The 14,917-nt window shown below is 38.0% G+C and overlaps 1 protein-coding gene across 18 annotated transcripts in view; it reads left to right on the plus strand.

The window, feature by feature from the left end:
- The window catches only part of cadpsa (Ca2+-dependent activator protein for secretion a), a 212,713-nt gene that overhangs the window by 82,766 nt on the left and 115,030 nt on the right, over window positions 1–14,917 (plus strand). For 12 of the 18 annotated variants that reach the window (XR_015866670.1, XM_088424134.1, XM_088424131.1 and 9 more), the window contains exons 12-16: window positions 5,174–5,310; window positions 5,391–5,578; window positions 5,859–6,029; window positions 11,955–12,056; window positions 12,128–12,191. Coding sequence is in view for 17 of the 18 variants with exons in the window: in XM_088424134.1 (XP_088280260.1) it covers window positions 5,174–5,310; window positions 5,391–5,578; window positions 5,859–6,029; window positions 11,955–12,056; window positions 12,128–12,191 (662 nt within the window). In the remaining variant the exon portion in view is untranslated. The remainder of the gene's footprint in view (window positions 1–5,173; window positions 5,311–5,390; window positions 5,579–5,858; window positions 6,030–11,954; window positions 12,057–12,127; window positions 12,192–14,917) is intronic. The other 6 variants (XM_088424148.1, XM_088424140.1, XM_088424143.1 and 3 more) reach the window with 1 other exon arrangement.

Genomic DNA, 14,917 nt, shown 5'->3' on the forward strand with positions numbered 1-14,917 from the left:
TCATTTTCTGCAAGTCCTCCCAGTTTGATACTGTCTTTTGATTGCAGTGAATAAGTTAACTTGGAGTTTGCAGGGCATCTGTTCTTACTACGCCTTTATGACTTTATTTGGAAAAAAATAAATAAAATGGCAAAAAAATAACTCGTTACACTTCCTTGTTTTGTAGATTTTATAAAAGTATTTAATAAAATGATGATTTTGCCTCTCAAAACTACCCATCCATTTTCTGTCGCTGCGTATCCTCACAAGGGTCGCAGGCTTGCTGGTGTCTATCCCAGCTGACTTGGGACAGTAGATGGGAGACACCCTCAACTGGTTGCCAGCCCATTGCAGGGCACACAGAGACAAACAACGATTCATCCACTAAATCCAATCCACTTTATTTATCCAGCACCATTTTCACAAAGACAAGGTTTCCAAAGTGCTGAACATGAAAATTAAAACACAATAAAAAGGTAACAATCACACCCAATCACACCTCAGGACAATTTAATACAGTGATCCTTCCTACTTCGCGATCTCAGTACTTTGCGGGTTTTTCCAAGAAAAAATAAAAATATTTCAAATAAAAAAATAAATTAACTAACGCACAAAAATGGAAAAAAAAATGGAAAAAGCCAAAAAAGTACATTATACAGAACTGTATTCATCAAATAACTAATATTAGTTAATAGCTATGTTAAGAATTCTTCAAGCGTTTGAGTTCGTGACGTTATCGTATTTTGAAAGTAATGCTTTTAATTTGTCGGGTCGCTTTGCATTTGCGTTTCCTGTTTTAAGTTCTCTGTGCGTCATTCGGCTCGTTACTGTGACGTAGCGAGTGACAAGGTAAGCTCATATTTATAGTTTGTTGTCATTTATGTTGATAACGCACGCTGCTGCCTATGTTTAGTAAGCGATGAGTGTATATTCTGTATATGTGTTCGTTTGTGTAGAGGTTGCACTTAATAGTTAGTAGTTGTTGTTAGTTGTTGCTAACCCGCTAATGGCTAAAAATACAGTAAATTCATCGATTAAAGTTCGGCAAGTGTTTATATGTTAGTTTACTGACTTTAAGATTGTTGATTTATTATTCAACAGATACTACATGATACACCATACACGAGCCAAAATAAATGTGAAGTTCAACGTGATGACTTGCATACCCTCTCACCGGAGTCTTGGTGCAGATAACCAGTCCTGAGAACAAATTCTCAACAAACTAATATTAGTTATTTAATTAATATACAATAATGTTAATAAGGATAATGTAATGTTAAATTATAGGAGAAAAGAAGTAAAATAAGCAAAAAATACAAAAAAAAAAAGGATTGTTTATGGTTACTGCGGCTATATTGGGCTGTACATAGAAATCTAGGAACTGATACAATACTTCGCGGGTTTCAGACTTCGCGGGGTGTTAACACCCCCCATTAACAGCGAAGTAGGGGGGATCACTTTATGTCCTTTACCCCTGCCATGCATGTTTTTTGGCGTGTGGAAGAAAGCTGGAGTGCCTGGACAGAACCCACACAGGCTAGGGGAGAACATGCAAACTCCACACAGGAAGGCCAGAGCGAGGTGGATTTGAACTTGGGTCCCTAAACTGTGATGTGGACATGCTAACCTCTGTTCCACCGAGGGGCCCTCTCTCAAAACTATCCATAATAGTTCTATTGTAGTACAGAGGTTCCTCTACATACGGACGCCTCTTGTTCCAAAAAAAAAAAAAAATCACCTTACAAAACGTCTCATTGGAAAAATATTGTCTTTAGTAATGAGAGAAAAGTCACGATATGAAAGTCTACATTGTTGGCATATAATATGAGACACAAGATAACCAGCGCTCGATTCAACAAGGGTGTAATTTAATACGTTACCTCAACCTGTGATGTCTACCATATTTGTTACAGTTTATGTTGAATTTTTATAATTTATTAATGTGCCGGCTTGCCCACCAACAAGATAATAGTGTTTTGCGTTGTTTACTGCGCTCTTGCACTTTTCATCTTGACACGCCTCACCCACACTTCCTACCAACAATTTACACCGTAAAACTAACAAACATAAATTGACATTAGCTATGGCTAACACTGCACATATTCACATAAAAACACATACATAGCACTTTGGGCTGTCGTGTCTGACATGACTGTTGTTAGCACGTTGGTTGCACTTAAGCAAGTGGGCCGAATGACATCACTCATGAAGCACTTCGCCTGATCTCAAATAAAACTTAAATAAACTTACATGCTAAAAGTAAATGATTCTTTGATCACTGAAATTGTAAAATAAAAATGTGGAAATTAAACGACCTGAAAATATGTCTTTCACTCTGGACTCTTCACCAACACACCAGCACCACCTCAAGGCAAACAAGTGAACTGCATGCGTATTGTCAACTGCTAAAATTAATACTGATATGAATAATGTAAATGGTTTAGGAGCGTTTTTTTTTTGTTTGTTTTTAATTATTTTTGACATTGACAAGATAAATTTTGATTATTACTAAGATGTATTTGATTCTACTTACGAAAGATTCATGTTGAGAAATTGCTTCCGGAACTAATTAATTTTGTAAATAAAGCTACCACTGTACATGGTGTGTGAATGAATGAAAATCAAAAAAAAAACAACTGCCTTTTTATTTAAAATTTTCTATGCCCATTTAACACAAGAAATTGGGCACTTGAAAATGAATCCGCTATAAACATGCATTAAAGACTGAACAAGAATAATATTAAAAGCAAAGTATGGAATTTTATTTTATTTTAATTGGTCATCTGAGGTTTCAAAGGTTTCAACACGTTTCCTTGTAGTGTATTAATGTATCCCTAATTGGGAAACACAACATTGAAAGACCATTATAAGAGCTGGCCCTTCTGTGTTATACAAAATAATGTTTATAAAAGCAAGCCATTTTTATGTTTTCTTCTAAACTTCTTTATAATAATTGACTTGTTTTGCCAGCTGCTACAGACAGTCCTTGTTACAGTAAAATATTTTCCAAATATCATACCTTCAGTCTCTTTCAACCTTTACATCATGAAATTACAAAGGTAAGTGTTAATTGTTAAGCAATAAAATGCACATAACCATCTTGCTCTGTATGGAAAAATACTTGCAAATGCTTATCTGCATGATTCTAGGAGTAATTCTTGTTTGGGACTGCGATCGTCAGGCACATCAAGCTTTTAAGAATGTCTGCCCACGCTGCTGAAAAAAAAAGACAAAATACTAATAGTTATTTATTGTATTTGTTTAAAGCAAAAAATAAAAAAAAAGACTACCAGTAGTACCGCAGAAACGTCTTGGAACCCCTCCTCTTTATCTATAAACAAATCGTAGACTTCAATCATCGTCAGGGCCATCCTTCTGCAGTCCAGATAGATGGGGGTGACGGGTGGGGGTGTCACTGTAAGTTACTGTCCATCCCTCTTGCATGCCTCCACTCCCTCACTCACATCAAACAGACCTGACAGGGAACCAGCTACAGTCCAAAGGGGCACAATGTCATTTTTTTCAATTTATTATTTATTTGTCTTTTTTTTTTTTGGGGGGGGGGGGGGGGGGTCTTTCTGAGGGGTTGCAATTATATAGCTTCGAGCAAGCTTTTGTTTTGTTTGTTGACTAGTAGCCAGTGTCATTCGACAGCTAAAAGGACGACAGCTGACAATTTTTTAATGTGAGCATTGGGCAGATTGAGGGTCTGGCTTCAAATACAGATCTGTTTGTAATTAATATGATTTTATATTATATTTCACCTCCAGTAAACCGGTATCCCATTAAGGCCGGTATGCTCCTGTGTTTTTTTCTTCTTTTTTTTCATTGCAAGTTTTCCATTAAAGAACAAAGGTGAAAAGCTTGAATGGCTAGGATGGTGCAGGAATCACCATCGTTATACAATACCAAACCCACACATCCAAATAACAGTTAAAAAAAAACAAACAAAAAAAAACATAGGGCTGTATGGCATGATGGATTCCTTTTTTTTTAACTATGAATTGTCATATGATTGCATAACACTTCATTGCCACGGGAAGGAGTTGGTCATGCCTTTCACACTCATCACTGGAATAGGGCAAGATGGCTTGCATCTAATTCATATTGTTTAAATAAATTAGAATGAAATGGTATTTAGCTTTCCAAGGCTGTTAATATAAATATCATGTGAGAAGCTTGTCTATACTATGGGCTTTAATAAGACTGCATCAGTTTGTTACTAAGGCTTTGTAATCATCATGAGAGCAACCTTCAGTTCCTTACTTACCTGTGGTGGAAGATTTTGTTTGTCACAGATGTCCTTAAATTCTCCCATGTCTTATTTCAAAGCACTGGCAGTCTGCATACATTTCCTGGCGTCCCGGTCAATACTGGTGTCCCGGTCAATACTGACCCAGATAGCAGCCCTTCTGTACTCCCTGAACAAACATAAATGTGATATCATTTGAGTACTGTACCTCCACCTTTTCATCGTTTTCTTATTTAAATTCCTTTTAAAAATTGAAGTGATTCTTAGTCTAGCTAGATGAAAACAAGGGTCCACATGCACGTTCCGGCATTTTTATGCTTTTCTTGATCCATCCATCCATTTTATAGAGCCACTTATCCTCACAATGTTAGCAGGCTAGCTGTTGCCTAGCCCACATTCCAAAGACATGCATGGAAGGTATTCTGGACTCTCTAAATTGTCCTTGAGTGTGATTGTGAGTGTAAATTGTTCTTCATCTTTGTGATGGACTGGCAACCAGTTCAAGGTGTCCCCCGCCTACTGCCCTAAGCCTGGGCAGTTTCTAATTCAATTCTGGTAGCTGGGAGCCTGAAAGTTCTGCGCATAGCTTACTACTTGCTGTGATGATACCAATGTCCCTCATGAGGATAAGCTATAGAAATTGGATCGATGGATTTCGCCCTGTGATTGGCTGGCAACCAGTCCTGGGTGTCCCCTGCCTACTGCTCAAAGATGATTGGAATAGGCACCAGCGAGCCTGCATTAAAAAAAATAGCAGTACTAGTCAAACTCGTAAAATTATGTTTATGAGACTAAATGAGGGGAAGGAGATATCTCTAAATGCAGTCTTATGAAAACAGAAACCTAAAACAAATGATCTGCGCCACAATCTTCGTTGTTCTGTTTGTTGTTTCTTTCTTTCTTTTCTTAATGCTCACCTGGTTGGAATGGTTCTGTACGCAGATGCGGATCGAGCCCAGAAGCACGGCATGGATGAGTTTATTTCAGCCAATCCCTGTAATTTTGACCATGCCTCACTCTTTGAACTGGTTCAACGCCTCACTTTAGACCACAGACTCAATGACTCATACTCCTGTCTGGTAAGCAAATTGTAAAATGAAAATTGTTTCTTGAATAATGTTCCAGAGTGGTAAATTGTATGTTGCATTATTATATACAGGGCTGGTTCAGTCCGGGTCAAGTATTTGTCTTGGATGAATACTGTGCTCGCTATGGAGTTCGGGGCTGTCATCGCCACTTGTGTTACCTTGGTGACTTACTGGAGAGGGCGGAGAATGGCGCTATGATTGATCCAACCCTTTTACACTACAGCTTTGCCTTCTGTGCTTCCCATGTCCATGGAAATAGGTACCTAAAAAACTTGTTGCAGACAACGGTCGTCATTCTACACCCCAACTCTTGTTTTTGTATGATGAAAGTTGTGTGTGATACATATATTAGAGAAAAAGCTTTATGTTTTGGTTTTGATTCTCTTCTTGCCTGTTTGCATGTTAACGTTTTACATTTTTCTTTCGTCCCTATTTTGTCCCTTTTTGTCCTTATGTATTTTCTAACCTCCAAACCATGTCCACTTAACAAACATTACCTTTGTCCACACAACTTTAAAAATCCACACAACCCCTGTTAGTCAGCGTGTGACAGAGTTGTTAAACTGGCCAGTGTCAGAGGCTGAACTACAACAAGCACTTTTCCCCTCTCCTCCTGAGCCCTCTCCCCAAATCAATAGGAAAGAACTCAAAATTGTCGAGTTCATGAAGAAAAGGGATTTCAGGTTCGCGCTTTTATCAGGACCAAAGAGGTAAGTTAGTCTGTAACTTTAGGAAATTCCTAATGTAGGGGCATTATAAGCGTTTCTGAAAAGATTGGGTTAAGCTTCCAGGAGATGTACAGGATGTGACCGAATCAAACACCAAAGCACAACATTTGACAGCCATCCAACAAAAACTATGAAAAAGTTAAACATCAACATACCATATTAGATTTGTTAGTGTTATTGACTTATTTCAGTGGCTTTTTAATGCAGAAAACAAACACAGATAATATGTTTTCGATGTTAAGTTGGTATTTGCTGTCTGTGGGTTAGTATTGGAGTGTTTAGGGTTTTTTTTTCTATTTTGGGCTTTTGCTGGGTTTTTTTTTGTCCTTTGGAGTTAAGGGATTCAGGTGTTAATGTTTTTTCTCAGTGTCTCGTCAGTGTGATTGCTTCTACCTGTCCTCGTTAACTTGCTTCCCTGGTTTCCACCAATCAGTTCCCTGCTGCTATTGTTTCATGCCCAAGTGTTTCTTGCTTGATTCATCAGTTTTGAGTGTACAGTGGGCCCCCGGGTTCACGAAATCCCTCTTTTACGAACTTTTCATCTTACGAACATGGACCGCAGTGTTTTTGTCCCCCTCTTACGCACAAACCTTTCGTCTTACGAACAATCCGACATGCCCCATCATGCCAGTCATTGTGTCTGTACTATTTTTTTCGCTTTGCTGCATCAACTAAATCAACTGTTCTCCCCCTGTTTACGAACACCCTCTTTTACGAACATTTCAACTTACAAGCGTGGACCACTGAGTTTTTTGTCCCCGACTTACGTGCAAACCTTTCGTCTTACGAACAATCTGACATGCCGGGCATTATATTAGTTTAGATATTTTCGCTCTGCTGCGTCAACAAAATCAATGGACGACGCTGGTCACGGCAACGTTGAACGCTATTGCTCTTACAATGTCAATGTCACTGTCTCAGTAACGGTGTCAGTCACGGAGATGCCGATATGCTATTGGTCGATTATGGTCACGCCTCGGTCTCACTCACTGAGATGCTATTGGCCGGCGTCACGTCAATCATAGAAATGTCGGTATGCTAATGGCCGAATGCCTTTATCTAGCTTGATGGCACAGCTGGTCGGGATGGAAGGAAGGAGAGAAAATGCACTCAAAACGGAAGGAAGGAATGTTGTGAAGACTTTGCAAACTTTATCTGTTAGACATGGCTTCTAAAATTGCAAGTGGCGGTAAAGGAAGAAGTAAGAGGATGATGACAATAGAAACCAAGCAGGAGATAATAATAAAAAAAAAAAAATACGAAGGAGGCGCATGCATAGTTAACCTTGCTCGTGTGTATGGACGGAACCGCTCGGCAATCTTCTAAGGGCAAGACTTTCCTTGCCGGGGGATGGACCTCGCTCGACAACAAAATGGAGAGGCTTCTTCTATTATGGATTAAAGAGAAGGAAATCGCCGGTGATATGTTTTAATTTGAGAAAAGTTCTTGTTTAAGAAAATAAATAAATGAATTCTGCGGGTTGGTCTCTGCTCACCTCCGTCTCCACTCAGCTCAAATCACGTCGCCTCAGAGGAAAATGTCATTTATCCTTTGTGTATCTTATGTTAATTAAATTAGCTACACAGTAGGTTGTGGTACTAATTTTAAATGTGTGTGTAAATACGTAATGGTTTTATCTCTGATTTAACCACGCGTTGCCAGTCAATGTGTATGTACTATTCACATCGTTTTACTACTTCAACGAAATCATCTGCTCATGCATGGCACGGAAACGCTGATATGCTATTGCTCTTACAATGTCACAGTCACTGTTCAGTCACGGTGTCAGTCACGGAGATGCCGATATGTTATTGGTCGAACGCCTTCATCTAGCTTGATGGCACAGCTGGTCGGGACGGAAGGAAGGAGAGAAAATGAGTGAAAAACAGAAGGAAGGAATATTGTGAAGACTTTGCAAACTTTATCTGTTAGACATGGCTTCTAAAATTGCCAGTGGCGATGAAGGAAGAAGTAAGAGGATGATCACAATAGAAACCAAGCAGGAGATAATAAAAAAAAAAAAAAAAAAACGAAGGAGGTGCACGCATGGTTAACCTTGCTCGTGAGTATGGCTCGGCAATCTTCTAAGGGCAAGACTTTCCTTGCTGGGGGACGGACCTCGATCGACAACAAAATTGAGAGGCTTCTTCTATTATGGATTAAAGAGAAGGAAATCGCCGGTGATATGTTCTAGTTTGAGAAAAGTTCCCGTTCAAGAAAATAAATCAATGAATTCTGCGGGTTGGTCTCTGCTCCCCTCCGCCTCCACCCAGCTCAAGTCACGTCGCCCCAAAGGTAAATGTCATTTTTCCTTTGTATATGTTATTTAATTTAACTGTAAAGTAGATTATGTTACTCATTTTTAATATGTGTATAAAGTCGTGATGTTTTTACCTAAGGTTTTTGCGCGCGTTGCACGCATTCACTAATTAACATAGGTTTGGATTGCCCGTCATACGAGCAGTTCAAGTTACGAGTGTAGCCGCTGAACGGATTAAGTTCGTAACACGGGGGCCCACTGTATATATATTCCATTATTGTGTGAATGGTTGTTAACCTATAAAATAACATATTTGTTCTGCCATTAGCTGGTGAGCAGAATGAGGTGTTTCGCGCCCATCACCCAAAGTCGGCTTGGGAAAGATCTGGCTCACTTCAAACCACTCAAATTTATTTGATGCAATTAATTCAGGTTGAATGTGTTTGGACATGAAAAATGTCAACATACAGAAAAAATAAATATCAATGAGGACCGCTGTAGTGTTGAAGAAAGGGGTTAAGGGAGGTGTCTGTCACAATGCTCCTCCCCCTTAAATCTAAGCTATGCTTGTCCATTCATTCACTTTCCTTCTTTCTCTTTCATCATGACAAACCCTGACTGGAAGATGAAAGCTGTTCTGGACAGGCATGGACAGATGCACAAGGAAAAGAAAAGAGAAATAAAATAAACCGTATAACGACCAATGTATAAACGTCCTCTCAATACCAAACTGAAATATTTTACCCAGGGATCACACATTTCTTACCATGTATTGATTTTCAAAGTAAATGCCTTGGTGATAGTGCTGTAAGTGACGACGCCAACATGTGTATCAAATAAATTATCCAAAACATTGACATACACATTTCAAGAGTGTCAAGAGAGACCGAGCCAGTTGGTCCATCTGGCCTTGAGGCACAAGCGTGACAGGTTGACATGCTGTCATATGATGGCTGAACATCCGTGCTGCCGACATTGCTGCGCATCGCCACATAAAAAGGCCACACACCTCCACCGGATCAACCCCCCACCAAAATTAAGGCTCCTAAATCCTGTTTGAGATGTTAAATTAAGTACGCTGTGCTCGGTTTCTCAGTGGCCTGACAACAGTGCAGCTACTTGACTTGTGTCCAGATATATGTTATTGCTATTTAAAGACTCCATTGAAAGATAACATAAAAACATGAAATAATGACTCATCTCAATGATCAGTTTCTTAACATTTTCAATGGAGTAATATTCACTTAGCAAAATAAAGCGTTTGTTCAGAGCTTGTTTTAAATTTAATCCAGCATATCAGTGAAGCCTAACTAAATTGTAGCTCATTTGATGAACAAACGATGCTAACTACATTTTTCTATGAAAACATGCTCAAAAGTCAAGCTTTTTAAGGACTAATGATTTGCAATTAATTACTACCCTTACAAAAGATTTTATAAAATGTTGTTTACACAAAACCAGGGTTATGTCGCTCAGGTTAGGTTTTTAATGACAAAAATACAAATTTTCAAATGAGATGTCCATTTCGGGATTTCTACAAAAACAACCTCCTTAGAGGAACAATGTATAGGATTTAGACTGTTTTTCATGAAAAAATGAATAAATTACATTATTATAAATTGTAAAAGCTTACAAATAAATGTGTTCTTAATGATCAACAGTATGTTTTAAATATAATTCTAGGTCTAGTTGTGATTAAATAATTTTACTTTAGAGTGGCACTCCTCCGGAGGCTTCTATGTCTGTTATAGCTACGGACAATGGTGAATGCATCACTTCCAGCTGTTCGTAATGAAAAATGGTCTAAATCTTACACATTGTCCCTTTAAGGTCTCACATTTTATTTCCAAGCAGCCACAGGGTTCAAATTGTATTTGAAGTGCATGCAAATAAGGGATCATTAGACTATGTGCAGTTGTGCACCGTTGAAAGATAAATGTGCCAAAACTTTAAACATAATTCTTAAAACTAGGGATTTTAATTATGCAACTTTGTCAATTTTATAATGTATATAATTTTAAAGGCAGTAAGTGTAATTTTTTGCATGCACCTGTGGGAGCTTTAGTGGCATTGTGCGATAAATGCAGCAATAAACACTCCTCTTCCTCCTGCTTTTGGTAGCGATAACAGACATGGCGACCTCCTGAAGAATGCCACCCTCATGTAATGTCATTTCATGATAACTAGACCTACGATCAGATTGAAAACATATTGTTGGTCGTTAACAACACATTTATTTGCAAGCTTTTAATATTTATAATAATGTATTCATTTTTAATGAAAAATGGTCTAAATCTTACACAGTGTCACTTTAAAGGGAATTACTGTAAGTGTTGAATTAGAATATATAAAAATCTCTAGTCATAAATTTATGACGTATTTATTTATTTCTAAATTTATTATCAATTTATTGCCTATGGTAATTTGATGGTTGCTCGCTGAAAATTACTTGTGGCTCACTTACTCGTCTTTATTGAAGCTGTAAGGTCATCAGTTATTACAAACATGGGGGAACACACAAAAAAACAGAGTGTTGTATAAAAAGCCTCAAGTCCTAATTAGTGTGAAAAGTTCCTTTTACACCAGTGAATAATTCTTGTTGCTGTGTTAAAGCTAAGGCAGCTTAATATTGTGTCATGATACAATCCTATATGCGAACCTTGTCACAAAAGAACATACTGTAGAAATAAATGATAATGTACAGGAATTAGTAAATGTAGCATGGCCATTCGTTAAACTACTTAAATATAGAGTAACTACTTTGCTATCATATACTGTACTTGTCTTGTATGTCCAAATTGCATTCACCAATTATTTGATTTTTATATACATACTGCATATTCACTCAAAATACATTCAGTAAACTCTCCGTGTTAAGACATTGGTTATTAAGGTTAAACAAGCAAAGTTACACTCTCTTTTTTGGTGCTCGTGAAATCGACCAGTTTATAAATTCTAAGACTTTCTCGAACTTGTGCAGCAAAGATCTACCATTGGCAATGACAGTGTCTTGGAATGTTCATGCAAGCTAAATTGGGTAAATGGATTAGATGATATTTAATGCTAAGCATGCTCTTGTGCCCTTTGGTCTCAAATAGCACATTAATGAAACGCACCAGTGTGTTTCACTAACACAAACTCTTAAAAATGTGTGCAGTTTCAAGTTAGCCACTGAAAGGACATGTCTAAAAGAGGTGGGGGTTGGCAGGGGGTGATGGATAGAGGGTGTGTCATGTCTCCTGCTTCTCATCATACTGTCACAGCCACCAGTCCAGCGCCTCTCCTGTCACATGCACTCTGCTCACACTCCACCCAGGCCCAACCATGTCACATAGGATAAACACAGTTGATGTGCACTCACAGATGCACACCTGCTTGACAAGCCCTATTTATTAATATCTAAATAGAACCCATAAAAATGTCATATTTTACACAGTAAATGTCAGAAAAGATGGCATCTTCAAAGGTTTCTTGCATCAAACATCGTGCACTGAATATTAAGTTGGAAATACAATTTGAGGGATCCTCCTGGGTTTTGTGGTAATGTTAAAAATGTGAATTGTTGTGAATTGCCTCTCCAAATGATGATCACACTGGTCATGATTGATTGCCAGTGTAATTACTGAACTTCCTCTGTCATGTTTCAGACCGGATGGAATTGGTACTGTAACCGTGGAGGAAAAAGAGCGTTTTGATGAGATCAAAGAAAGGCTTCAAGTGCTATTGGAAAACCAAATTACACATTTCAGGTAACAAATATCCATTATTTGGTACTCATGACAGAGTGGTTTAATTAACCAAATGTTACGCTCTCCAATAGATATTGCTTTCCATTTGGACGACCAGAGGGTGCACTGAAAGCAACTCTGTCTTTGCTTGAAAGGGTGAGTGAGTTGTGAAATTTAAAATTTTTGTTTCAACTCCCGAGTTTTTATGTGTCCTCGTGTCCACTCTCTGATCCGAAATGTTTTAGGACGGCGGTCCGCAATCGCTGGTCCGCAGCCCAGTACCAGTCTGTGGATCAACTGGTACTGGGCCGTATGGGCTGCACCCGAAATAATGATGTTTGGAACCGATTTAGTTTATCCTTTAACAGCTATAGATATGTGCTTCATTTGTGCTTTGTTTGGCCTGATTGTGTTTTTTTTTTTTTTTTTTTTTGGTGGGACCTTTGGCCGCTGTTGATATTATATTTTGTAGTGAGGAATGATGGTATGGCTTCAGTTGAGAGCTGTCACTGTTGGTAGCACACATGTTCTATTTCTCTTTGAAATGTGGCCCATGAGTGAAAGTTGTACTTTCTTTGTAACGATTTTGTCATTTATGATATGCCCAAACTTAATCTTTTTGTTGATCTAACAACTTGTGACTATGGATAACATGCTTGCTAATGTAAGTTCTTATTTTCAGCATAGTATTTAGTGCCTGCCTTGTATGCGTTTAGCTCATAAGCATTTTCATTTGTTCCACGTATTTCCCTTGGGTATATGTTAGCACAGGTGTCATCAACCTTTTTGAAACTGAGAGCTACTTCTTTGGTACATTGTATAATGAAGGGCTATCACTTTATGTGAAGATGCTGATCATGTTATTGATGTCTCACAATAATTAAGAAACAACTGTAATACATATGTGATTCAAGTGTAATATGTAATGTATTTGTCATATAGTCAGGTTCACCTGTTAGACATTTGTGAGAAACCATACACAAAGAAGGAGAGAATGCATTTTCTTTTCTCATGCATGAGGAGAACAGAAGAGAACAGCATGTGTGAGAGTGTGCTGCATTCTGAAGAGCTCCTCTACTTTTATTTGTTCAGTAGGTCCCAAGGTACAAAAGACAATGCTGCCCTAGAGGATTGGGGAGGCATTTTGCAGCAATGTAAACAATTGGTTTACTATGGTGAGGAATGCAGTTTATCTCCTTTGCCCCCCGGGAACAGGATATGCGACTGGTCACAAAGCCCCCTTTTGGTCACGAGCCTGTCTCCTTCCCGCAACTGCCCGAGTCAGTCCCTCTTCTTCAAACCAACAGTATCAGAAAATATTCGTCCTAATCTACCAACACACTGATCACATAACAAACATACTGATTGCATAGCAAGCATACATGTGATTGCATAACAAACATGGGATAACCGATATGAAATTATTATAACAATTCTAACACATACTGTATATGCATAATTGTTGGTAAAATTCCTAGAAAATCACAATGTTCTATCACTTGTAAACTATTTGCAGAACAGGTCTATGGGCTACTCTTAGGATACCCAGTGCCCACGGGCACCACGTTGGTGACCCCTGTGTTAGCATTTGCAAAGTTTTGCATCGATAAGTACTCATTTGCATCTAATTGGCATTTTGTATTGAAATTAATCACATTTGTAATTCATTGCATTTGTAATTCACTAATGGTTGATTCAATCAATGTACATTCGGTGTACATTTTTGGAAGACATACGATTCTTGCATAGGATACTTACCTGAGTAACTGAGTTATAGCGATGCTTGATATTGAAGAGAGAGAGACACTGACACCCTTAGTTTGATGTACAGTTAATGGTGATCTCATATTTCATGTGCATGTTACATACTCGCATAACTTAACATGTACCGTATTTTTCGGCCTATAAGGTGCGACTTTTTCCTCATGTTTTGAGCCCTGCAGCTTTTAGTGCGGCTTATCTGTGTTTTTGGGGAGGGGGGGTTGTTTATTTATTTATTAATTTTTTTTCTGTTTTTTTTTTTTTTTTTTTTTTTTTTTTTTTTTTTTTTTTTGTTAGCCACCAGCAAGCAAATGTGTGCATATGTTCAAGGTGTCAATTTATGGAACAACTATCAAATAGAACTGAAAAGATGTGAATCTATGGCTGTGTTCAAAAAGAGTTAAAACAATATATTATTAAAAAAATAAATAGGTCTAAATTTAATAGGAGAATTTATACAATTTGGGGTAAATTTGTGATGTGGAAATTTCATATGCAGTACACAGTATATTTGATTTTATTTATGTATTTATTGTCACGGTTGGGCATGGTGGCTTGAGGCAGTGTGGGACGTGGGAAAGGTGGAACCAAAAAGATGCAGGGAAGACTAGGATGAGGCTCAAATGAGGTGAATTTAATAACAAGCAAGACACCTGGGAACAATAAGGGGCGGGGAAAACTGGTGGAAACACTCGGCTGGAACACACGGGTGACAGGTGAGGCTAATTACAATGACGACACGCAGAGAACTTATAACTGAAACTAAACAACCCTGAACCCACAACAAAAAACAGACAGACACGTGACATTTATGATCTTATATGAATTATGCGGAGTGTATTATGTTCACTAAAATAAACTATCACACAAAGGGAGACAAGAAAAGATGCTATTGAAGTATTGATTTTGAGCTGCTATTTAACTAACAGATATCCATCCATCCATCAATCCATTTTCTATAAATATGTTGGGTCTAAACATGCAGGCATGTTCAGTCTGTTAAAGAGAGAATGTTGCTGTTGGCAGACAATTACAAAAAAATTAAATTACTTAAAAAAATTGTAAACTTCATATACCTTCGTTTTGCGTAAAAATCTGATGTTATTACTTGACGTTTATAG

This window comes from Hippichthys cyanospilos, chromosome 9 (genome assembly GCF_059441005.1).
Source record: "Hippichthys cyanospilos isolate Australia breed blue-spotted pipefish chromosome 9, RoL_Hcya_1.0, whole genome shotgun sequence".
Lineage (NCBI taxonomy): Eukaryota > Metazoa > Chordata > Actinopteri > Syngnathiformes > Syngnathidae > Hippichthys > Hippichthys cyanospilos.